Source organism: Oncorhynchus mykiss, chromosome 12 (genome assembly GCF_013265735.2).
Source record: "Oncorhynchus mykiss isolate Arlee chromosome 12, USDA_OmykA_1.1, whole genome shotgun sequence".
NCBI lineage: Eukaryota > Metazoa > Chordata > Actinopteri > Salmoniformes > Salmonidae > Oncorhynchus > Oncorhynchus mykiss.
Genome location: NC_048576.1, coordinates 27,581,411 through 27,603,652, shown reverse-complemented (window position 1 = coordinate 27,603,652; position 22,242 = coordinate 27,581,411). Strand labels below are relative to the sequence as shown.

The following is a 22,242-nucleotide window of genomic DNA, read 5'->3' as shown; positions in this document are numbered from 1 at the left end:
ACAAACAAATATATTTTTACTGCTCTAATTACATTGTAACCAGTTTATACAGTGGGGCAAAAAAGTATTTAGTCAGCCACCAATTGTGCAAGTTCTCCCACTTAAAAAGATGAGGCCTGTAATTTTCATCATAGGTACACTTCAACTATGACAGAGAAAATGAGAAAAACAAATCCAGAAAATCACATTGTAGGATTTTTTATGAATTTATTTGCAAATTATGGTGGAAAATAAATATTTGGTAACCTACAAACAAGCAAGATTTCTGTCTCTCACAGATGTGTAACTTCTTCAAGAGGCTCCTCTGTCCTCCACTCGTTACCTGTATTAATGGCACCTCTTTGAACTTGTTATCAGTATAAAAGACACCTGTCCACAACCTCAAACAGTCACACTCCAAACTCCACTATGGCCAAGACCAAAGAGCTGTCAAAGGACACCAGAAAAAAATTGTAGACCTGTACCAGGCTGGGAAGACTGAATCTGCAATAGGTAAGCAGCTTGGTTTGAAGAAATCAACTGTGGGAGCAATTATTAGGAAATGGAAGACATACAAGACCACTGATAATCTCCCTCGATCTGGGGCTCCACGCAAGATCTCACTCTGTGGGGTCAAAATTATCACAAGAACGGTGAGCAAAAATCCCAGAACCACACGGGGGGACCTAGTGAATGACCTACAGAGAGCTGGGACCAAAGAAACAAAGCCTAGCATCAGCAAGGGCATTGAAGATGAAACGTGGCTGGGTATTTCAGCATGACAATGATCCCAAACACACCGCCCGGGCAGCAAAGGAGTGGCTTCATAAGAAGCATTTCAAGGTCCTGGAGTGGCCTAGCCAGTCTCCAGATCTCAACCACATAGAAAATCTTTGGAGGGAGTTGAAAGTCTGTGTTGCCCAGCAACAGCCCCAAAACATCACTGCTCTAGAGGAGATCTGCATGGAGGAATGGGCCAAAATACCAGAAACAGTGTGTGAAAACCTTGTGAAGACTTACAGAAAAATTTTGACCTGTTATATACCCTTTGTTGGCAATGACAAAATATTGAGATAAACTTTTGTTATTGACCAAATACTTATTTTCCACCATAATTTGCAAATAAATTCATTAAAAATCCTAATGTGATTTTCTGGATTTTTTTTTTTTCATTTTGTCTGTCATAGTTGAAGTGTACCTATGATGAAAATTATAGGCCTCTCATCTTTTTAAGTGGGAGAACTTGCACAATTGGTGGCTGACTAAATACTTTTTTCCCCCACTGTAATAGCAATAAGGTACCTCTGGGGTTTGTGATATATGGCCAATATGGCTAAGGGCTGTGGCCGTGTTGCATCGTGGCTAAGAACAGCCCTTTACCATGGTATATTGGCCATATACTACACCTCAGGCAATATTGCTTAAATATACTATAGTGAGGTAGATGAGGGTCAAGTATGCTGCAGTGGATGAAGGTAGAAACACTTCAAATTAGACATACCATATAGACAAATCACAACACACAATGTACAAATGAGACAGTATCTGATTAAGCCTGCTGTGTTTTAGAGAACCTCAATATAGCGTCAGTTGTTCTTCAATTTAAGTGAATTAACTTTCTTGAAGTGATCATTCTTTAATATTGTATTGTAATCACAAATCTTGATATGACATAAGCTGTGCTTAGGTATTGGGAAAATGTGGAGTACATATTGATTTGTTATCTGGGTGTGAACAATGTCTGATTGCATCCTTGGTGAATGTTTTAGTGTTTAATGAATGACAAAGGTAATTTATCAGGGCAAAAATCAGGGTCATTAAGATGAGAGATTCCAAAGTGGTTTAAACTATCACCCCTCAATTTCTCTTATGTGGTAGTATTTACAGTTGACCATGTGCGACAATGACACTCACAGCAAATGTAGATTCACTCTCAATTGTTATTTCCCAGCGTGTGGCATTTCATTGTATAAGATAAACAAGAGGTACTGTAAAAGATCTACAACATGTATTTTCAGCACAGTCATGGCAGTGAGTTACTTTAACAGGCAAATGAAACTGAAGCACAACGTAAACGTACGCAACCTTATTGTTGATTAGTGAACTATAAATGTAGCAGATGTATTTGTGATTAACCAATTCAATATTGAGGAAAGTCTAATGTAAATGTAACTGCAGTAATCTGGTACTTTCATATACCATAGCGTTGATTGTAAATTGTAATACAGTAATGTGTTGGGATTCTTTAGGTGGAATTATTTTGTGTCTGAACTTGTTCTGGAACTACTAGAGAAACATCATGAATTTTCATGATCTCTGTATTCATATTCAAAATTAGCTGAATTTGTATGGTCATTTTGACAATAAACCTTACGCACTTAAATAACCTCCTCAGATTTCTTGCATTCAGCCTCCAAACAGGGATACTGATACTATTTTCCCTGGAGAAAAGTGGCTGGTTGATGCTGAACGTAATTATCACGGTTTTCAGACACGTGCTGAAAATGTGACTTCAACATTCGAGGGGAAGTAACACACTTGGTTTTTATAATCCAAATTGATCAATTTGCCTGCTTACATCCAAAAACTCAACATCACTGCAGTGCAGTCTCTCTGGGAGTGCTGGAGCAACATACAGCAGAGGAGCACTAAGTATGGTTGCTAGCTGGCAATCTGACTCACCTTTCCAATCTCCAGTGCATTAGCTAGATTGGTTGTCCATAGCCCAGCTAGCTGAGTCACCTCTATCACAAGGCTAACTGGCTGCAAACAAACCAACCATACCACCACATGTTTCCACTCTCCTCCTAGATTCCATACCCTATCCAATGCCTAGACTGTTGCTATTACTTCTCCAAGGTAGAGTAGGCCACTCAGAGGGGAACGTGGTGTGGTCAGGGACAGGTAGGATTGACATCACTGCAGAGATATGGTGCATCTTTGTGACTCATCATGGCTCTTTGAAGGGGCAGCCAGAGATGACTCACCAAGCCCGGGATAGGTTTGAAACAGCCAGACAAGAGTGGCTATAGTCAAATTTACAGGGCCCAGGGAAGAGTGGCAGCTCAGTTTGTACCAAGTGTGTTGACTGGCAGGATGTGCAAACCATGTCGTGATAACTCAAATGATAGCACGTTGACAGCAAGGGGTTTAGGAAAACAAATATGGAGGTACAGGAGAAAATGGCTGGAACACTTAGCTAGAGGAAATGAGAATTCACAGTCCCGTCTTTCCATGAGAAGTGACAGAACATGTAAATCATTGTAAAACATGTTTGTGTTTATAGAATGTGACTGAATTAAACCGAAATACCAGGGGTGCCAAGTTTGGAGAAAATCTGTTACTCCTTTATTTTTTAGAAAAAAGAAAAAAAACATTTTGTAGGGGGAAAAAATAAACACATATTACACCTAGAATGTCATCATTGAACTCATAAACAACTAGGAGGCCAGTCCAGTTACCATCTATTATATGAAGAGAGCACATTCCCAAAATATTGAGTAGGTATTTAGGCCTATCTATTGGCACATTTGAGGTCTTTTCAAACTCTACACCCACAAAGATTTTGCAGACAGAGTTAATGCTGGCTGGCGATTGACTAACCAAAACCTTGCTTAATGAATTGACTTCCCAGAGTCCCATCTCCTTCTCTCGTGTGGCAACATGACTAGCAGTAGCATGGACCACCACATGACACATGAGAGTTCAGAGCCACTAAACCAGAGTGTAGTAGGGTAATCATGGGGCAGAGGAGCTGGGGGGGATCCTGGGAGCATTGGGTGAAGTCATGAAACTGTATCACACACACACACACACACACACACACACACACACCACCTTATGTTAGGAAGTGGAAGGAAAGGAGAAGAGAACCTGCCTGTCTGTAGCCATGCGGTCTGTTCCTAAGGCAGACCAGTCGCTCCGACCTTCGAGCCAGCAAACACAACCGTCTGATCAATAATGCTCACAACAACTTGATCAGATGTATTTGTACACAAAGGTGTGAATATTACTGGCAAAATGTATCTGTGATTTGTACACACAAATAAAGTCCTTTGTTCTTTAAAACTGCATGAAAAAAAAAGTCCTTCGCTCTTTGTAGCTTTTCTGGTTGTCCAATTAAGAGGAAATCAGAGGTGCAATGGATGTTCAGCCCAACAAAAGCCTTCTCAAATTCAGCTGCCACACAATAGATAAATATGCAAATATTTCACCATCATTAGTATTAGCTAAGAAAGAATTGCAAAGTGTATAATACAGTGAAAGAAATACACATTTCTGCAGTAAAAAATGCCCTTCTCAGCACGAGGTGGAAGTGAGTGGTGGTTATGGGCGAACATCTCCCAAAAAGTACCATGATTCACATTGGTGTTTGAACCAATGACTGGTTTGAAGGACAGTGCCCTGGAAGTTATAAACTAATGTGTTCATTTTATCCATAAAAGTATATTCCGACTAACAAAAATAGAACAATGGTTCCAATCCTTATACAACAGCTTTGCATTTCTCCTTTCCAATTACCCACACTCTTTCATGGCACTAGCACACTAGACATCAATCAACCCTAACAACCACATGCCACAGGATGAGGACATGGCCAAGCCTCTATAAAACTATTGTATGTGCAAATATACAAATTCTACAGAACAGATAGGGACTAGGGGGAATATAGCATGAAAAACATTCAGTGGCCCAGGAGTTAACTAAGGAGCTACATCTGTCTCTGATTCAATGGCGGAACAGTCTACTGTAGGCATGCAGCATTTTATAACGAGACATAATTAATGATGTAGGAAGTCACCACCTCAACTAATTAGAATCAATCAGTTCCTACGCGAAGATAGTCTTGAACTAAAACCCACAGAATCACCTTGCCTCTATGACCTAGCCTGGACACCTGAAAGGGGACATTTATGCAGTGAATGAGCACACCAGAGTTGACCTCTCAATGAGAAGGGTGAGGATTTGGGAGGATGAAGAATAGTGACAGGGTTAGCATCAAATCAGACAACCCAACACAGAGGGGGTCATGTGGAAGAGGGTCATTTAGGGAGAGATGTACTGTTCAGACAGGACACAAACAGAGAGTAGAGGGAACATCACTTTCTGTCACCCAGGTGGTAGAGAAAAACAGACCGTACAGTCTCCTTGAGATATAACATGAGCACCGGTTTTTGGCATCTCTGAAACTTTGTAGTAGTACGACCAGGAAGAAGGGAGAATGCAAGGGCAAGTAGAAAGATGGCAGAGGAAAAGCAGATGAGAGGAGTTGATAGAAGAGTAAGGAGTCTTTAAGGCCCAGGAGAGCAGTAAGTTAGGTGGAAGCGAGTTTGATCAGGTCCATGTTGATGAGTAACCCTGAAGACCAGGGAGGGAGGTCCCTTGGCAAGATTATCAGGAGCACCACTGCCAGTAGAGTCGTAAACAGTCTCCTACACAAAGCAAAATTATGCAAAAATCATTAAAAAAAGAAATCCCTGAAGTATTAATTTAGTCAATTGAACAGAGTCCAGTCTCAGTATCACGCTTGGTGGGTAAGGTAGATTGGTGGTTGGTTGGGGTTAGAAAGCCCAGTTTGAGGAAGTTTGAGGGGTCTGTGTGTGTCAGTGGTTCCAGCCCATGAGGTGGCTGACACGGGCCTTTTCGGTCATGCGACGTACCCGTCCTGAGCGGGACATGCCTAGGTTGAGGGGGTCCTCTGTGGTCCCCGACTCTTCATCTGACTCGTCGTTGTACAACACTGTCCTGCGGCCCTGGTTCCGGGTGTTCACCTGACCAGACTTACTGCGGCTACTGCTTTTCTGACCGCCCTCTGTCCCACCCTCACCCTGCTCAGAGTCGTCCTCCTCCGATTCCTCCTTTTCCTCAGGCTCCTCTTCCTCCTCAGGCTCCTCCTCGTCATCCTCCTCCTCTCTCTGCGGTTGCGGCTGTGGCTCCTCCTCTTCCTCCTCCTCCTCGTCTTCATCTTGTTCGTCGTCATCTTCATCCTTCTCCTCCTCCTCCTCATCCTCTGCCTGGACTCGTGCTCTCTTGGCTCTCTCTGGAGCATCCTCCGCCTCCTGTTCTTCTTTCCGCCTCCTCTTCCCAGAAACGTCCATCTTGCCCTTGGCTTTGTGGCGGGTCTTTAAGCAGGGAGCTTTGCTGTAGTCGTGATCTCCTCCCTCCACGAACTTCCCAACCTCCGACTCACTGTCTGAATCACTGTCTGATGAGGACAATGATGAGGAAGACGATGATGAAGAGGAGCTATTGGATCCTCCAGACTCCTCCCCCTCCTGCAGCACTCTTCGCCGGTGGCTCTGTCTGGCACCATTGGTGAGAGGTCTGTTACGCTCTGGAGAGACAAACATACATAGTCTCCCTGTTAAATATATCACAGCAACACTGACTAAAGTAGCTTCCAGCAACAGCTACCAAGTAGGCTTACATGATAACCCTTTCTGATTGTGTGATTTTGGTAGCATTGAAAAACATAGCAATAACACCATTAACTGCTGCGTTTTAACCAGGTTGACTTCAAACATTCAAGTAGTTGGGAAACTAACTAAAGACATTTGTCTTGATAGCTTGGTAAAACATCTCTATGAAGGACTATTTATCCACTGCCTTTTGGTGTTGGTTACCCTGTGTAGTAATACCAGAGTTCTTGATGGGTGTGGTCCGACTGCGGGTGACACGGTCGGCCCCTGGGCCCCCAATGTGGCTGCCTGTCCCGGAGCTGGAGGAGGATGAGGGCTGGCTGTCCTCCTCCACCACCACGCTGCTCGACTCCGACGCTGCAATAGCAGCACCTCACGTTACCACCCAACCTCCCATCGCCTCAAACATTTCACACATACCGCCACAGACACAAACATACAAGACTTACCCTGAGATGGCCTGCGAGACTGGCTCTTAGATGAGGGTTGGGATTTTTTGGGTGTTGCTTTCTTCCCCGACTTGTGCTTCCCTTTAGGACTAGAGATAAGACACCAAGATAGTGTTTGAGGTGAAATCTAAATAGATCCTACAAGGAGTGGTAAATAACAGGTGTGTTTATTACAGTGGTAAGGGTTAAAGTTGTAGAGAGGCATTCCAGCCAGGCCAGTACCTGGAGGGTCGGCTGGTGGGAGGGGAGCTGCCTCCACTGTTCAGCCTCTTCCTGTAGCTGACACTCTGGCGACTCCTCCTCCGCTGGTTCTGGACTGCAGACTTGTAGTCGGAGATGATGGAGATGATTTGTCTCTCAAAGAAGGCTGATTGGCTCAGGGTCATGGTGTAGATCTGAAGATAAAACAATGAAGATCAAAACCCCATTCTCTCACAGAACACATAAGGGTCAGGGGTTATAAGACCCACAATCTTGGAAAGAAGTGGGGAGTGCTCAACCAACGTGAGTCGAGGTGCAACCCAAAAAATTGTCAGAATGAGTAGACTAACCTGTGACTTCTTGTTAGGTGTATATGCTTTGGAGTTGCTGAAAATGAGACGGACATCTTTGGCAAACTCCATGGGGTTCTCGTAGTTTCCGACGACCAGCGCCTCTGTAACAGTCCCCAGGTCCATGGGAGTGTCTATGATGTCTCGATAGTCCTGGGAGAGGAGGGAGAGAGGGTTGTTTTTAGGACGTCTGAAACCACTTAACTGAGAATTGAGGACAGATAGTTTGTAATACTTCTGAACCACTACAGTCAGACTAATAAGACTATCAGCTTCTCTGATTGAAATGACAGTGGGCTGGTTTCCCAGAAACAGTTTAAACCTAATCCTAAAATAAAAAGTATTTTCAAAGAAGAATCGCCATTGCTTTTTAGACCAGGAGCAGGTTTGATCTTGTTACCGGACTAAATGAGCCAGATTGTAAAGCACTCAGATCCTAAGGCACTTATCCTGTAAGGGGATGTTATCATGTCTCTGTGGGAGTGGCAGTGACTATAATAACAAGCCCTACTGGGTAGGTGAAGAGGTCCACAGGCTGTCTGAAGGGCTCAGAGTCAGGGCCGTCCATCATACGCCGCAACAGCTCCCGACATTGGCCCCGCCACGCACGAATGTCTAACACAACCCCACGCTTTTTAGGACTGGGATTGGCCCGCTGAAAGTGGGAGAAAGGGAAGGTTTCCAGTTAGGTAAATAAATTAAATAAAAACAGGAGGCAGAAAGACAACAGGGAGGAGGAATCACAGTCATAGCAAAAACAATGCATATTCCATGTTTGAGATGAAACCCTCCCCTACCTGTTGTCCTGTGGATGTCCCTGGAGTGTCAGAGTCCACGTCCACCTCAGCAGTCTGCACACCAACAGAGAGACAAGTACTCTTAGTACAGTTTAATAGACCACCAATACCATTTAAATATCACTATGAACTCCTTTGGGGTGTACATGTACTTCTCCATGTCTCACCTCGTCCTCTCCACTGCTCAGCTCCGTCTTCACCTTGTGGCACAGATCTAAGATGTCTGTGCAGCTCTGGTCCCTGACAAAACCACACAACAACTTGTCATATTTGCAGTCAAAACCAAGTTCTTTAAGTAGATTTCACATTGTGGAAATCTACACCCTTCATTTTAGTATGATGTCCGGGGTGCCCTACCCAATGTAGCGGAGGAGCACGTCAGTCACCACCTTGGCTGCTGTCACGATGGGGCTCTGGGGCTCGTTGAAAGTGCGGGCGTTGTGCTCGATGTAGCGCACCTCCCACATCAGAGCCGAGATCCTCCTAGGAGAGAGGAACACCCGGGGGGGATAAGCTGAGTGAGAGTCACTGATCTCCCCAAACTGGCACATACCAAAGTCCCAACACAGAGGTACAACGGGGCAGCAAGGATAAATGGAATATTAGCGACAATTACAATTGTTTTGAGGGATGACTACAGTGTGAGTGTGGAGAGGTCAGTGCTGACCTGTAGAAGCGGTTCTCCAGCCGTCTGTGGATGGTGCTGAGGTCAGTGGGGTAGGCCACCACAGTGCAGTAGAGGGGGTAGTCCCGCAGATCCACAGGTGAAGCAAACGCCTTGGCCAGGTCTACATACAGAATATACAGCCCATCACACTCATCAGGCAATACCAATCCATATGCAAGTTCACTTCCAGTTACAATCTATTTAACGCAGAATTCCTAGCATGAAAGCTGTTCCTGTGTGGTAGCAGTGACCTACCCAGTGTAAGCAGATCGTTGATGCCAAAGATGACCCTCTGGCAGTCCTCGTCCCGTGAGTGAGCCCCCCACTCCCCCTCCTGGGGCCTGTAGAGGCGAGCCTTCACCTCCTCCTCTGTCACCACCACCCCGTCACCAACCTCTTCTGGCAACTCCGCTGGGGGACGGAACGCAGCACACCAGTCAGAAACCATTAATCAGCTCGTTGGTTAAAACACACCAGTTAGAGACAACATCAGCTCATTGGTTAAAACACACCAGTCAGAGACAACATCAGCTCATTGGTTAAAACACACCAGTCAGAGACAACATCAGCTCATTGGCTGGCAGCTCAGTCTCACTATCAATAACCTGATATAGATAGAGACTGCATGTGTTATGTTGAATGAGCTAGCAAGGAAGACACTTGAATGTGCAAACTGACTGAAAACAAACTGCATTATTCCAGTAGGTGACCTGAGATGGGTGAGGAGCCATTGATAGAAGCAGTGATACTAACCTTCATCAGAAATGGGCTCCATGTCCCAAGGGCTCATCTTCTCCCTCTCGCTATTATCCCACCTAGTCAAGAGAAACCACACCTCAGCATTCAGTATCATAAGACATTTATATTTTATGCATTCCTATTGAGTGTAAGCTACAGTATGAACTTTTGAGGGTCACACTGGGATGTACCACTCCAGACTGTAACCTTAAATCTAGTGTCAGACGTGTTAATCAGACCTGTTGAGTGCGGGGTACACATTGACTCACTTGACAGCGTAGCACTGGAACAGGCTGTCTGGGTACTCTGGCTGGAGTGGCTGTTGGTCCTCCACAGAGCCAAACCACCAGGCGTCATCGATGATGCTCCGGAAGCGCACACCTAGCCGGGATAAAACATTGCTTGTTTCAGTACATGACAACAGCTGGTCCGTGAATCATCATACGTACAGAGCACAGATGTATGGGAGTATGAACTGTAAAGGTACATCCCACAGATGTGGGAGAGCACACCACACTGCTTATATGGCACAAAGTAGAGAGGAGGTGGAACATGTAAGCGAGGGAGCTGGACTGATCCTCTGCTAGCCTCTAACCACCATGTACATAAGCCTGTTAGAGTGAAGCAACACTAACCAGTCTGCCAGTTGTGCTCTTTAGCTTCGTCATAGAACTGCTGGAGCACCAGGAAATCAATGACATCCGGCATGTCATGGTACCTGAGAGAACAAGGAAAGTCATTGCCACTTATTGCTGGATATTACCATATTCTTTTCAAACAAGAGAATAAGATGGATGACTCACTTTAAGGAGAATGACTCATTGGTCATTTTGCCTGAGATGGGGTGCAGGAAGGCCAGTTTTAGGCAACAGAGGGTGGGAGGGCCCACCTCATACTTAATGCCAACCACCTTCACAGACTCCTGGTCCTGAATGACGAGAAAACAAACAAACTATATTGAAATAAGAGAGAGGCCTCAAAGGATATGTAATACATAAAAAAAAACATACAATTGAAGTTGGACGTTCACATGCACCTTAGCCAAATACATTTAAACTCAGTTTTTCACAATTCCTGACATTTAAAAAATTCCATGTCTTAGGTCAGTTAGGATCACCACTTTATTTTAAGAATGTGAAATGTCAGAATAATAGTGGAGTGAATGATTTATTTCAGCTTTTATTTATTTCACCACATTCCCAGTGGGTCAGAAGTTTACATACACTCAATTAGTATTTGGTAGCATTGCCTTTAAATAGTTTAACTTGGGTCAAATGTTTTGGGTAGCCTTCCACAAGCTCCCCACAATAAGTTGGGTGAATTTTGGCCCATTCCTCCTGACAGAGCTGGTGTATTTGAGTTAGGTTTGTAGGCCTCCTTGCTCACACACGCCTTTTCAGTTCTTCCCACACATTTTCTACGGGATTGAGGTCAGGGCTTTGTGATGGTCACTCCAATATCTTGACTTTGTTGTCCTTAAGCCATTTTGCCACAACTTTGGAAGTATGCTTGGGGTCATTGTCCATTTGGAAGACCCATTTGCGACCAAGCTTTAACTTCCTGACTGATGTCTTGAGATGTCACTTCAATATATCCACATAATTACCCTGCCTCATGATGCCATCTATTTTGTGAAGTGCACCAGTCCCTCCTGCAGCAAAGCACCCCCACAACATGATACTGCCACCCCCATGCTTCACGGTTGGGATGGTGTTCTTCAGCTTGCAAGCCTCCCCCTTTTTCCTCCAAACATAACGATGGTCATTATGGCCAAACAGTTGTATTTTTGTTTCATCAGACCAGAGGACATTTCTCCAAAAAAGTATGTGCAAGTCGTAGTCTGTTTTTTTTTTAATGGCAGTTTTGGAGCAGTGGCTTCTTTCTTGCTGAGCGGACTTTCAGGTAATGTCAATATAGGACTCGTTTTACTGTGGATATAAATACTTTTGTACCTGTTTCCTGCAGCATCTTCACATGGTCCTTTGCTGTTGTTCTGGAATTTATATGCACTTTTCGCACCAAAGTACGTGATTTTCTAGGAGACAGAAAACGTCTCCTTTCTGAGCGGTATGACGGCTGCCTGTTTATACTTGCGTACTATTGTTTGCACTGATGAACATGGTACCTTCAGGCATTTGGAAATTGCTCCCAAGGATGAACCAGATTTTTTGAGGTCTTGGCTGATTTCCCCATTTTCCCACTTAGTTTGAAGGTAGGCCTTTAAATACATCCACAGGTACACCCCCAATTGACTCAAATTACGTAAAATTAGCCTTTCAGAAGCTTCTAAAGCCATGACATCATTTTCTGGAATTTTCCAAGCCGTTTAAAAAGGCACAGTCAACTTAGTGTATGTAAACGTCTGACCCACTGGAATTGTGATAAAGTGAATTATAAGTTAAATAATCTGTCTGCAAACAATTGCTGGAAAAATGAATTGTGTCATGCACAAAGTAGATGTCCTAACCGACGTGCAAAAACTATAGTTTGTTAACAAGAAATTTGTGGAGTGGTTAAAAAACAAGTTATGACTCCAACCTAAGTGTATGTAAACTTCTGACTTCAACTGTATGTGGTAGACATAAAGGAAGCAGTGTGAGTAAGTGTTGAGAGTTAGTCTTACCCTGAGGTTGAGCTTGTTCCAGGGCTGTTTCTGAGGATTGATACTGTAGGCCTTGGCCCTGTGCACTGCCCTGACGTAGGCCTGGTGGCCCTGCCTGAAGTACATCAGCTGAAGAGGAACAGGTGGAGAGGGTCACCACACAGGCCACGTGTCTATTAACTATGACGCAAACCTTGCACTATCGTATTCAATTAGGTACAGATTTAGCTCAATTCGAGAGCTTGTGACTATCAGCATTTTTTGTCAAAAATCTGTTACTGACACAGCCTTGTTCTGTTCAAAGTTCTCTACCTACTCATGTTGTTAAGTTCAAAATAATACAATATAAACATTTATGACAGCATTTAAAGCAATCAGGGTTTAGAACTTTCAAGCCAATTATAACAGAATCATCTTTTTTGCTGATAGAACCTTATAGTCCCAAGGTTTCTGGTGTACTCTGTTGGACCTAAGGCCCGTAAGGCAGTAGGTTTCCTTACCTCGTCACCCATCTGTGGCACAAAAGGAGAGCGGCGGGGGATGGTCTCCATGATCCAGGAGGGGGGCAGCCATTCCTCCGCATCACACCCAGCCAGAGACAGAGACGAGCTAGGTTTCTGAGCACAGAGACAGGGGGTTAAACGGTCTGAAATAACACACACTCTTAAGGGAACTTGCTCTCAGTCACGAGACCTCAGCACATCAAAGTCAAACAAAGTCAAAGGCTCTACACTCCGTACAGACAGTAACTGAGAACATAGACAAGATCAATAATAATATGCCATTTCCAAGCAGCAAGTTGGCTGTGCCATTTCCTGACATTCCCATGTTTCTACTGAACGTTCCGTGAGCACACCTTCTGTTTGGTCTGCTTGGGCTTCTTCTTCTTCTCCTCCGCCTGCTTCCTTCCGGCCTCCTCTCCCTGGCCCTCGGCCTCCTCTGAACTGCTGGAGCCACCGGGCGGTCGGACCTGCCTTCTGCTTGTCCGCTTGGGGGGCTGGAGGTTGATCCCCGCATCAGCTGTCCAATCAGAGTAGTCACTGGAGGAGACACTGAGGGGGAGAAAAGTGGTATCAAAATGTGTATTTTGTAATCACAGACATAAGGTAGAGTAATGAATGGATACCTATGTTCCTGCAGTATACTGACTTTTCAGGAGATGGCAGACATTTACCTGGAACTGCTGTCACTCTGCCACTGTGTTTCCCCATCAGAGGAAACGTTGCTGGCTTCTGCCTGCTCCTCTGCCTGCTCCACACAGAAACATAATTAGACCTCCACTGACATGACAACGCGAGTCCTCTGCTACTTCAAGAACAGACTACAACCCCCCCACCTCTCCATCGCTGTCCGAGTCCATCTGGCTGTCAGAGATCCTCCCCCTGTTCACACGGCGACGTTCTCCTGCTGAGCGGGTCTGGTACGCTGGTGGAGGTCTGGTCTGCTTCTTCTTCCTCTGGGTCCGCCGCAGGGAGCGCTTGCAGGGAGCCTGCTGCTCAGTCTACAGGGGGGAGAAGTTGTTATTGAATGATAGAAAAGAAAGTAAAGCAATTGGTAGAATTCAACAAAGGGGCACACATTTGTCCTGAAAGAAATAGAGAGCTGTGGGACAGTAGTGTAGTCACCTTAGGAGAACTGGGTACAGGCTTCCTCCTCCTCTCTGTGTTGTAGATGGAACACTCCACCTCACCTTTGGCCCGTCTGGTCTCCTCCATCACCCTACACAACGCAAACAGATTTAGTCAGCCACTGGGGGATATCTACCTCAGCACCAATCTTACAAATGGTCCAAGGCTCAAAATGAAGAAGATAGGCAGGACTGGTTAGAACACAAGGTTCAAGGCCATCTAAGGTAGGCTCTGTCTGTCTGGTCAGTCAGTCTCACCGGAGGACCCCTTGCTGGACTTCGTTGACCACAACCCTCCTGCTCCAGGCCAGCAGGTCCCTCTCCGTGGCCATCTGACTGCGAGGGGCGTTGTGGTGCATCTGACGCACCCCCTCCACCTGACCACTCCTCCTCAGGCCCACGTTAGGGGGCGATCCCACTACCTCTGGTCTCTCACCAGCTTCAAATAAGGAAAAACAGAGTTACACATATCAAATCAAAATCAAATCAAATGTATTTGTCACATACACATGGTTAGCAGATGTTAATGCGAGTGTAGCGAATATTTAATTAATGACTTACAACATCTGAAATCCAATATGCACACACTGTATGAGGGTCATTCCAGTATGCAAATATGGTTATATGAAACTGTGGAACGTACCCCCCTCTCCTTCAGGCTCTCTCTCTTGGTCCCGCCTCTCATCCGGCTGGTTTTGCAACTGTCTGATCAGGACATCCAATGGGCTTTCTCCCTGACCCTCATCTGCTGTTAGCTGGCCAATCACCTGCTCCACCACCTCACCATCACCTAAGCAACAGATAAGTTACAATTCCCAACGTTATCCACATTTTGATCCCAGAGCCAGGTAAAGAAACATTGTTGAAAGCGTTGATAAGGAGGTTTACCATTGGCCATGTAGCCCAGCTGGGGCACCAGATGTTCCTCCTTGCAGCTCTCCCTGCCAGGCACCAGGCGCTGGTAGTGGGTGGGGTGGGGGTTACCGTCCACGTCCACCAAGAAGGGAGGGGGCATGAGGTGGGGCGCCTGCTGGGTTTGCTCGTCCAGGACAAAGTTATTGGCGTCCCGGATCAGGGGCCGGAAGTCAGTGTGGAAGAACATCTGGTCAGGAATCTGGAGGAGATGGGGATTTGTTATTCTCTTTACAAGCAATTAGATGACATGGAATTAACATATCTATGTTCAAATGAGCCATGTGTAAAGGCCAGACACTCACCTTCTCATAGGGTCTGCTGCAGCCAAAGCCAAAGATGAGCAGGTGGCCATGGGAGTCAGTGCAGGCAAAGTGCTGTCCATCAGCTGAGAACTTACAGTCAAACGCTGCACCGTGGCCTTGGCCCTCAATCTGAGACAGAGGAAGGCTTGTGTGAATGTCGGCCAGGGTGAAAACACTGGTACGCCACCAACACGTTCACCGTGTAGTACATATGAAGATCCTTTGCTAACTGGAACAGCAGCCAGGCTCTCACCATGTTGAAGAAGTTGCGGATCTTCGCTCCCTTGGCGAGGTCCCACATGTAGATGTTGCCATCGTGACCAGCAGACAGCATGATGCGGCGGTCAAATGGGTGGGCCTCCAAGACAAACACCTCATCATCATGACCCTGGAGAAGGAACACAACACATTCAGTCCCAACAGGTCACACTCACTGAAGAGACCAGACGGTTTTATGCCTTTCTACAGAGCCAGAGGTCTCCAGCTGTTTGCAGAGGAGACCAACGGGAGATAGAGACATCTACTCACAGACAGCACATGCAGCAGCTGGCCCGTGGTAGAGCTCCACACTTTGAGCAGGTAATTAGAGACCGCTGTGACGACCGTGCGGTCACCGCGGTCCCAGGCCACCATCGTCGGCACCAGCTTGGTCTTGTCCTCGCCATTCACAACAGCACTCCTGTGACACAGTCATACGTTAAGAACACTTACCCACGAGACAAACAAACCCATACACCCATTTGCAGCAATACAGACAATTATAGACAGCATTGTCTTACCCTGGTAGTCTGGTGGCTATGTCCAGAGTAATGCTCTTCCACTCCTGCTGTTGGTAATGCCAGATCCTAGCCGTGCCGTCCCGGCTGCCACTCACAAACCTCAGGCTGGGGACAGACACAGCAGTTAGAGCCCACACAGCAACAAATCAAAATAGTTTTATCAAAGTAAAGAGACAAGTGTGCACACTAACCTGTTACTGTTGTTACAAAACTGGACCACCACAACTTTGTCCTGGAAGAAGAGAGGTAGGAGTTAACAAAAGGAGTAGTGAGAAACAAACTGAACAGTACAAGTGCTCTAGCGCTATTTATTCTTCTGTCTCCGCTCTCTTTTCTCTTCTTCTCTGCTGTCTTACCATGTGAGCATCCAACTCAGACAGTTTCATGGGTGTTTCAGAGCCGAGGTAATACACCCTGATCACATGATCAGTACCGCCCGTGGCCAGGAACATCCCACCTGATTCAAAGAGCAACAGGTAAGTACATTAAACAAACTGATCTAGTTCTGTGGATTCGTGAAAACTTTACCTTGACTCATGTTGTTCAAATAGTAATTTGCAAATAACTCCATAAAATCAATGAAAATGTAATGAGGAATTGTAATGTAATGTAAAGCATGTTGTTTATTAGGGGCCACCTACCACAGCTGAAGGAGGAGGTGGAAATCTGGACCCCAGGCCTTGACCGCTCAATGAACTTGACTGGCCGGTCACTGAGGAGGAAACAGAAAACACAGGTTAGGGTCACTTAGGCCACAAAAAGGATCTGTTGAAAATAAAGACAGCATCACCTTGTCATTCCTCCCTGGATGCCTCAGACAACCTCCGCTGTCCAACACTTACACAAACTTCATGCTGAGCGAGTGCCATTGCCATAAACACACCATGCCGTCTGCGCCCGTGGAGGCCAGGAAGCGCATCGGTCCTTTTACTGCCGGACAAAACTGAGGAGGACAGGGGGTGTCAAACACACTGATATTTCTCAAATCGAAAGGGTCACAAAAATGCAAAAAAAAAAAACAGGCCTCATGCAAGATATTTTACATCACAGAAGGTAAATGAATCAAATCAAAGTTTATTTGTCACGTGCGCCAAATACAACAGGTATTAGTGAAATGCTTACTTACAGGCTCTAACCAATAGCGCAAAAAAGGTGTTAGGTGAACCTAACACGAATGAATAATGAAGGCTATAACTAGCTAGGTTCCTATTACTTGTCCTGACCTGAATGGAGGTGATGGAGGCTGCATGGCCCTGCAACACAGTGATGGGGGCGCAGGTGCGCAGGCACCACACTCGGATGACCTTATCACAGCTGGCCGAGGCTATGAGCGTGTTCTCGTAGTTCACTGCCATGTCGGAGATCTCGGCCGCATGGCCACGCAGGGTGGACAGCAGCCGGCCGTCATCCGTGGACCAAATCTTCACCAGACAGTCATCAGAACCCTGGAAGGAGAGAGGTCATGATGAGACACCGGCGGCATAGAGACTGACACACTTCAGAGGGAACGGACAACAACTTGTCTTTGGTATATCTTCCCGTCTTTTGTCAGACTCTTACCGTAAATATCCGTCTGCCACTGCGGTCGAAGGCCACACAGTACACAGAGGACAGGTGGCCCAGGATGCGCCTGTGCATCTTCATATGCTGGTAGGTGTAGGACGGCAGGGCATGGCCGAAGCGGGCAGTGCCAGTAGCCTGGCGAGCACCCATGATGGACACTAAACAGCGAGAGGGTAGAGGTGAGTTGGGCAGAGGTAAAGGAATTTACAATGAAATACAGTGCCTTGCGAAAGTATTCGGCCCCCTTGAACTTTGCGACCTTTTGCCACATTTCAGGCTTCAAACATAAAGATATAAAACTGTATTTTTTTTGTGAAGAATCAACAACAAGTGGGACACAATCATGAAGTGGAACAACATTTATTGGATATTTCAAACTTTTTTAACAAATCAAAAACTGAAAAATTGGGCGTGCAAAATTATTCAGCCCCTTTACTTTCAGTGCAGCAAACTCTCTCCAGAAGTTCAGTGAGGATCTCTGAATGATCCAATGTTGACCTAAATGACTAATGATGATAAATACAATCCACCTGTGTGTAATCAAGTCTCCGTATAAATGCACCTGCACTGTGATAGTCTCAGAGGTCCGTTAAAAGCGCAGAGAGCATCATGAAGAACAAGGAACACACCAGGCAGGTCCGAGATACTGTTGTGAAGAAGTTTAAAGCCGGATTTGGATACAAAAAGATTTCCCAAGCTTTAAACATCCCAAGGAGCACTGTGCAAGCGATAATATTGAAATGGAAGGAGTATCAGACCACTGCAAATCTACCAAGACCTGGCCGTCCCTCTAAACTTTCAGCTCATACAAGGAGAAGACTGATCAGAGATGCAGCCAAGAGGCCCATGATCACTCTGGATGAACTGCAGAGATCTACAGCTGAGGTGGGAGACTCTGTCCATAGGACAACAATCAGTCGTATATTGCACAAATCTGGACTTTATGGAAGAGTGGCAAGAAGAAAGCCATTTCTTAAAGATATCCATAAAAAGTGTCGTTTAAAGTTTGCCACAAGCCACCTGGGAGACACACCAAACATGTGGAAGAAGGTGCTCTGGTCAGATGAAACCAAAATTGAACTTTTTGGCAACAATGCAAAACGTTATGTTTGGTGTAAAAGCAACACAGCTGAACACACCATCCCCACTGTCAAACATGGTGGTGGCAGCATCATGGTTTGGGCCTGCTTTTCTTCAGCAGGGACAGGGAAGATGGTTAAAATTGATGGGAAGATGGATGGAGCCAAATACAGGACCATTCTGGAAGAAAACCTGATGGAGTCTGCAAAAGACCTGAGACTGGGACGGAGATTTGTCTTCCAACAAGACAATGATCCAAAACATAAAGCAAAATCTACAATGGAATGGTTCAAAAATAAACATATCCAGGTGTTAGAATGGCCAAGTCAAAGTCCAGACCTGAATCCAATCGAGAATCTGTGGAAAGAACTGAAAACTGCTGTTCACAAATGCTCTCCATCCAACCTCACTGAGCTCGAGCTGTTTTGCAAGGAGGAATGGGAAAAAATGTCAGTCTCTCGATGTGCAAAACTGATAGACATACCCCAAGCGACTTACAGCTGTAATCGCAGCAAAAGGTGGCGCTACAAAGTATTAACTTAAGGGGGCTGAATAATTTTGCACGCCCAATTTTTCAGTTTTTGATTTGTTAAAGTTTGAAATATCCAATAAATGTCGTTCCACTTCATGATTGTGTCCCACTTGTTGTTGATTCTTCACAAAAAAAATACAGTTTTATATCTTTATGTTTGAAGACTGAAATGTGGCAAAAGGTCGCAAAGTTCAAGGGGGCCGAATACTTTCGCAAGGCACTGTATGTATTGCTCTGTAGTGTTTCCAATAATTTACAGGTTTCAGGAATATTCTTTTTTTTCTTTTTACAGCACAGCTTACCGATGCTGGGGGGCTTCCCAAAGCTGACTGGTGGTTCTGGGGGGCGACCCCGGTGCAGCGCAGCAACAGCAGTTCCGCTCCATTCTGTGTGGGTACAACCTAACAGAACACATGGTTCTAAAGCATTACAGACTGTATGACTTGGGAGTATGGGGCATGTATTCCGCATCTGTGTAATCAAGCACCTTGATTAGTGATGATGACATTATTTTGTTTGGTCTTTGATGGCAAGAGAAAGAAACAGGGAATTGGGGGGGGGGGGGGCTCACTTTTAGCTGTGCGAAGCAAAGACTGCCTTCCCAAGCCCAGGAGGGTCTGGACTCCAGGGACGCTAGGTGGGGCCTCCTTGTCTATGAGAGGACCGATCTGTTGGCATACTCTCAGCAGGTAGTCTGCTGGGATGTGCTGGTTCAAGATCACCTGTGGACACATCAGGGAAAACAGTCATCATATAGACCTGTGTGAGTGGAATCAGTAGGAAAATGTCATCAAAGCAACATTAGGGAAAATGTAACCGTATCCCTAGACACTTTAATATTTACAAACTAGACGTCAAAATACATCTTTAGTTTGATTTTATGTTCTGCCCAAAACGGACACTGGGCAGGGGAGAAATTGGAGCATAAGCACAAATGCCACACACAGTTAAAGTTGTTTGCCTGTATTAAAGGGATAATCCACCCCATTAAATAAAAACCATGAAACTCCTGTCCATTTGGTGAAAACCCATGTCCTATCAGTGAGTAAAATAAAACAATTCCCATGATTTAACTTTAAGTTGTCCGTCTGTGAAATCAGGAAATTGTGTAGGAACGTGCCATAGCTACATGGTTCTCGTCAGTGGAGATAGTGTGTCATCCCCTATCAAAAAGCATTTAAAACAATTGCCTGCCCTAGAGATTGTCAAATCAGCCAACAGATGGTATGGGCATATTGTCTAGAATATATCCATCCGTTTATAATCGCCATGACCAAGTATATATATTTCATTTAGATGTGCTCAATCCAAACAGTGTACCGAATTCTTTTTAGGGGATCCTGAGTGGCGCAGCAGTCTAAGGCACTGCTTCGCAGTGCTAGAGGCATCACTACAGACCTGGGTTCGATCCTAGGCTGTATCACTACTGGCCGTGATCGGGAGTCCCATAGGGCGGCGCACAATTGGCCCAGTGTCGTCCTTGTTTGGCAGTCATTGTAAATAAGAATTTGTTCTTAACTGTCTTGCCAAAAATGTTTTTTTTTTAACCTTTATTTAACCTTTATTTAACTAGGCAAGTCAGTTAAGAACAAATTCTTATTTTCATTGACGACCTAGGAACAGAGGGTGCCTTGTTCAGAGGCAGAACGACAGATTTTTACCTTGTAAGCTCGGGGATTCGATCTTGCAACCTTTCGGTTACTAGTACAACGCTCTAACCACTAGGGTACCTGCTGCCCCACAATTAAATAAAGGTACAATTAAAAAAATATTCTTCTATGATATCACGGAGGTCCGCAAATAATTGTTTAAGTGCATGTTGCCACCTACTGTGATGGATTGTACAATAAATCATGATCTAACTACCATGAAAATAAACTAAATAAATAATTCCCTAGTAACTTCACCGACAGTAGCTCCACTTACTACAGGAACATCCAATTGGTTTTACGGCCCCTGCATATGATACATTATGACTGATCCTTTATCTACATCTGATCCTATACCGCGCTCTATACCTGGCATTCAGTAAATGCTGCACTGTGTTCTCCTCCACAATTACAGCACTTAACCTTCACATTGCTTCCTCAATCACTATAATCATGTGCCCCTCCACACTTGGCACATATTTTCTTTCCTTAACACTGAGCAGCTACATGTCCCATTCTTTGGCATTTTACCAAATTATTCAACTAATTTTCTCCTTCAAGTACCATCTCGCAACGCGCGTCTGAGAAATTTGAGAAAGGGCCATTGTTGTTATAGCAACGTACTTTGCACTCACTCTGGGCAGAGGCAAACTGCAAGTTGAACTCAGAGAGAATCTCCTAAATTGATAGTGCAGTCTGTTTGGGTGATTTTAGACTACTTCATATGCTGATATTGACTTTGGTATTATTATGTGTAGCTATGTTTGCTAGCCACCCCAGAGAGAGAGCATTACATTGTGGGTTTTGTAGTCGACTTGAGCTTCAACATCCCCTCCTGTACCTTCTGTTCACCCACGACTGCGTGGCTGCACTTGACTCCAACACCATCGTTAGGTTTGCTGATGATACGACAGTGGTTGGCCAGATCACCGATCAGACAGCCTGTAGGAAGGTCAGTGACCGGTCAGTGTGGTGTCAGGACAACACCTTCTGTACAGCACAAGCAGAGAAGTCGTCTAAGAAAATTGGAATCATAGTGAATGCCGCTGAACGTTTTTTGGGTCTTCGTGATTTCACAGCCAAGGCCGTGCAAGAAATCCTGTTGGTGAATGTACCACCATCACAGACCCCTGAGCCTGTGTAGGGATGTATTCTGGAAGAGTGGACTGTGAATGAAGAAGTGGGATGGGTTTTCTAAGTTGCCGTGTGTTTTGGTATGATGCCCGTTTCCCACTTTCCCGCAGTGTTTTTTGTTGTTGTTTCTTATTCAATACCCCGTCCAGTTGGTGGCGGTAATGCACCATTAACATTGGATGCTAACCGCCGTTAAAACCCCACCAAAGAAACAAGAAAATGGTTCCAACTGTTTTTCCACCATTCATTTTTCCCATAGGCAATTTTAGAAACACTTAAAATAAGGCCTGTGTTTCGCGTAGGCTTACCCTGGCATGACATTTTGATAACCGTGTAAATCTCTTTAAGAGAAGGTGACATTTATCAATATATTTGCTTGTATTTACCCCACCAAAATTAGCTGCTAATGTGGCTATCAAAGAACTACAAATGCCATGATGATCTGGACTAGACTGAAGA

At 45.1% G+C, this 22,242-nt stretch overlaps 1 protein-coding gene across 2 annotated transcripts in view; it reads right to left on the bottom strand.

The window, feature by feature from the left end:
• Nucleotides 1–3,297: 3,297 nt before the first annotated feature.
• The window catches only part of LOC110537311 (bromodomain and WD repeat-containing protein 3), a 25,689-nt gene continuing 6,744 nt past the window's right edge, over nucleotides 3,298–22,242 (bottom strand). The window contains exons 5-40 of one of the 2 annotated variants that reach the window (XM_036937299.1): nucleotides 19,572–19,722; nucleotides 19,303–19,401; nucleotides 17,386–17,546; nucleotides 17,049–17,270; nucleotides 16,668–16,768; nucleotides 16,467–16,537; nucleotides 16,182–16,282; nucleotides 16,017–16,057; nucleotides 15,826–15,930; nucleotides 15,575–15,725; nucleotides 15,300–15,434; nucleotides 15,047–15,175; nucleotides 14,718–14,943; nucleotides 14,473–14,619; nucleotides 14,088–14,268; nucleotides 13,828–13,921; nucleotides 13,539–13,703; nucleotides 13,377–13,450; nucleotides 13,059–13,254; nucleotides 12,703–12,819; nucleotides 12,224–12,331; nucleotides 10,404–10,528; nucleotides 10,236–10,318; nucleotides 9,870–9,981; nucleotides 9,616–9,677; nucleotides 9,118–9,273; nucleotides 8,863–8,983; nucleotides 8,553–8,678; nucleotides 8,363–8,435; nucleotides 8,196–8,249; nucleotides 7,910–8,053; nucleotides 7,399–7,551; nucleotides 7,070–7,242; nucleotides 6,848–6,936; nucleotides 6,603–6,755; nucleotides 3,298–6,313 (exon numbers count right to left, since the gene is read on the bottom strand). In XM_036937299.1, coding sequence (XP_036793194.1) covers nucleotides 5,583–6,313; nucleotides 6,603–6,755; nucleotides 6,848–6,936; nucleotides 7,070–7,242; nucleotides 7,399–7,551; nucleotides 7,910–8,053; nucleotides 8,196–8,249; nucleotides 8,363–8,435; nucleotides 8,553–8,678; nucleotides 8,863–8,983; nucleotides 9,118–9,273; nucleotides 9,616–9,677; nucleotides 9,870–9,981; nucleotides 10,236–10,318; nucleotides 10,404–10,528; nucleotides 12,224–12,331; nucleotides 12,703–12,819; nucleotides 13,059–13,254; nucleotides 13,377–13,450; nucleotides 13,539–13,703; nucleotides 13,828–13,921; nucleotides 14,088–14,268; nucleotides 14,473–14,619; nucleotides 14,718–14,943; nucleotides 15,047–15,175; nucleotides 15,300–15,434; nucleotides 15,575–15,725; nucleotides 15,826–15,930; nucleotides 16,017–16,057; nucleotides 16,182–16,282; nucleotides 16,467–16,537; nucleotides 16,668–16,768; nucleotides 17,049–17,270; nucleotides 17,386–17,546; nucleotides 19,303–19,401; nucleotides 19,572–19,722 — 5,130 coding nt within the window. In that variant the 3' untranslated portion in view covers nucleotides 3,298–5,582. The remainder of the gene's footprint in view (nucleotides 6,314–6,602; nucleotides 6,756–6,847; nucleotides 6,937–7,069; nucleotides 7,243–7,398; nucleotides 7,552–7,909; nucleotides 8,054–8,195; nucleotides 8,250–8,362; nucleotides 8,436–8,552; nucleotides 8,679–8,862; nucleotides 8,984–9,117; nucleotides 9,274–9,615; nucleotides 9,678–9,869; nucleotides 9,982–10,235; nucleotides 10,319–10,403; nucleotides 10,529–12,223; nucleotides 12,332–12,702; nucleotides 12,820–13,058; nucleotides 13,255–13,376; nucleotides 13,451–13,538; nucleotides 13,704–13,827; nucleotides 13,922–14,087; nucleotides 14,269–14,472; nucleotides 14,620–14,717; nucleotides 14,944–15,046; nucleotides 15,176–15,299; nucleotides 15,435–15,574; nucleotides 15,726–15,825; nucleotides 15,931–16,016; nucleotides 16,058–16,181; nucleotides 16,283–16,466; nucleotides 16,538–16,667; nucleotides 16,769–17,048; nucleotides 17,271–17,385; nucleotides 17,547–19,302; nucleotides 19,402–19,571; nucleotides 19,723–22,242) is intronic. The other variant, XM_036937300.1, reaches the window with a different exon arrangement.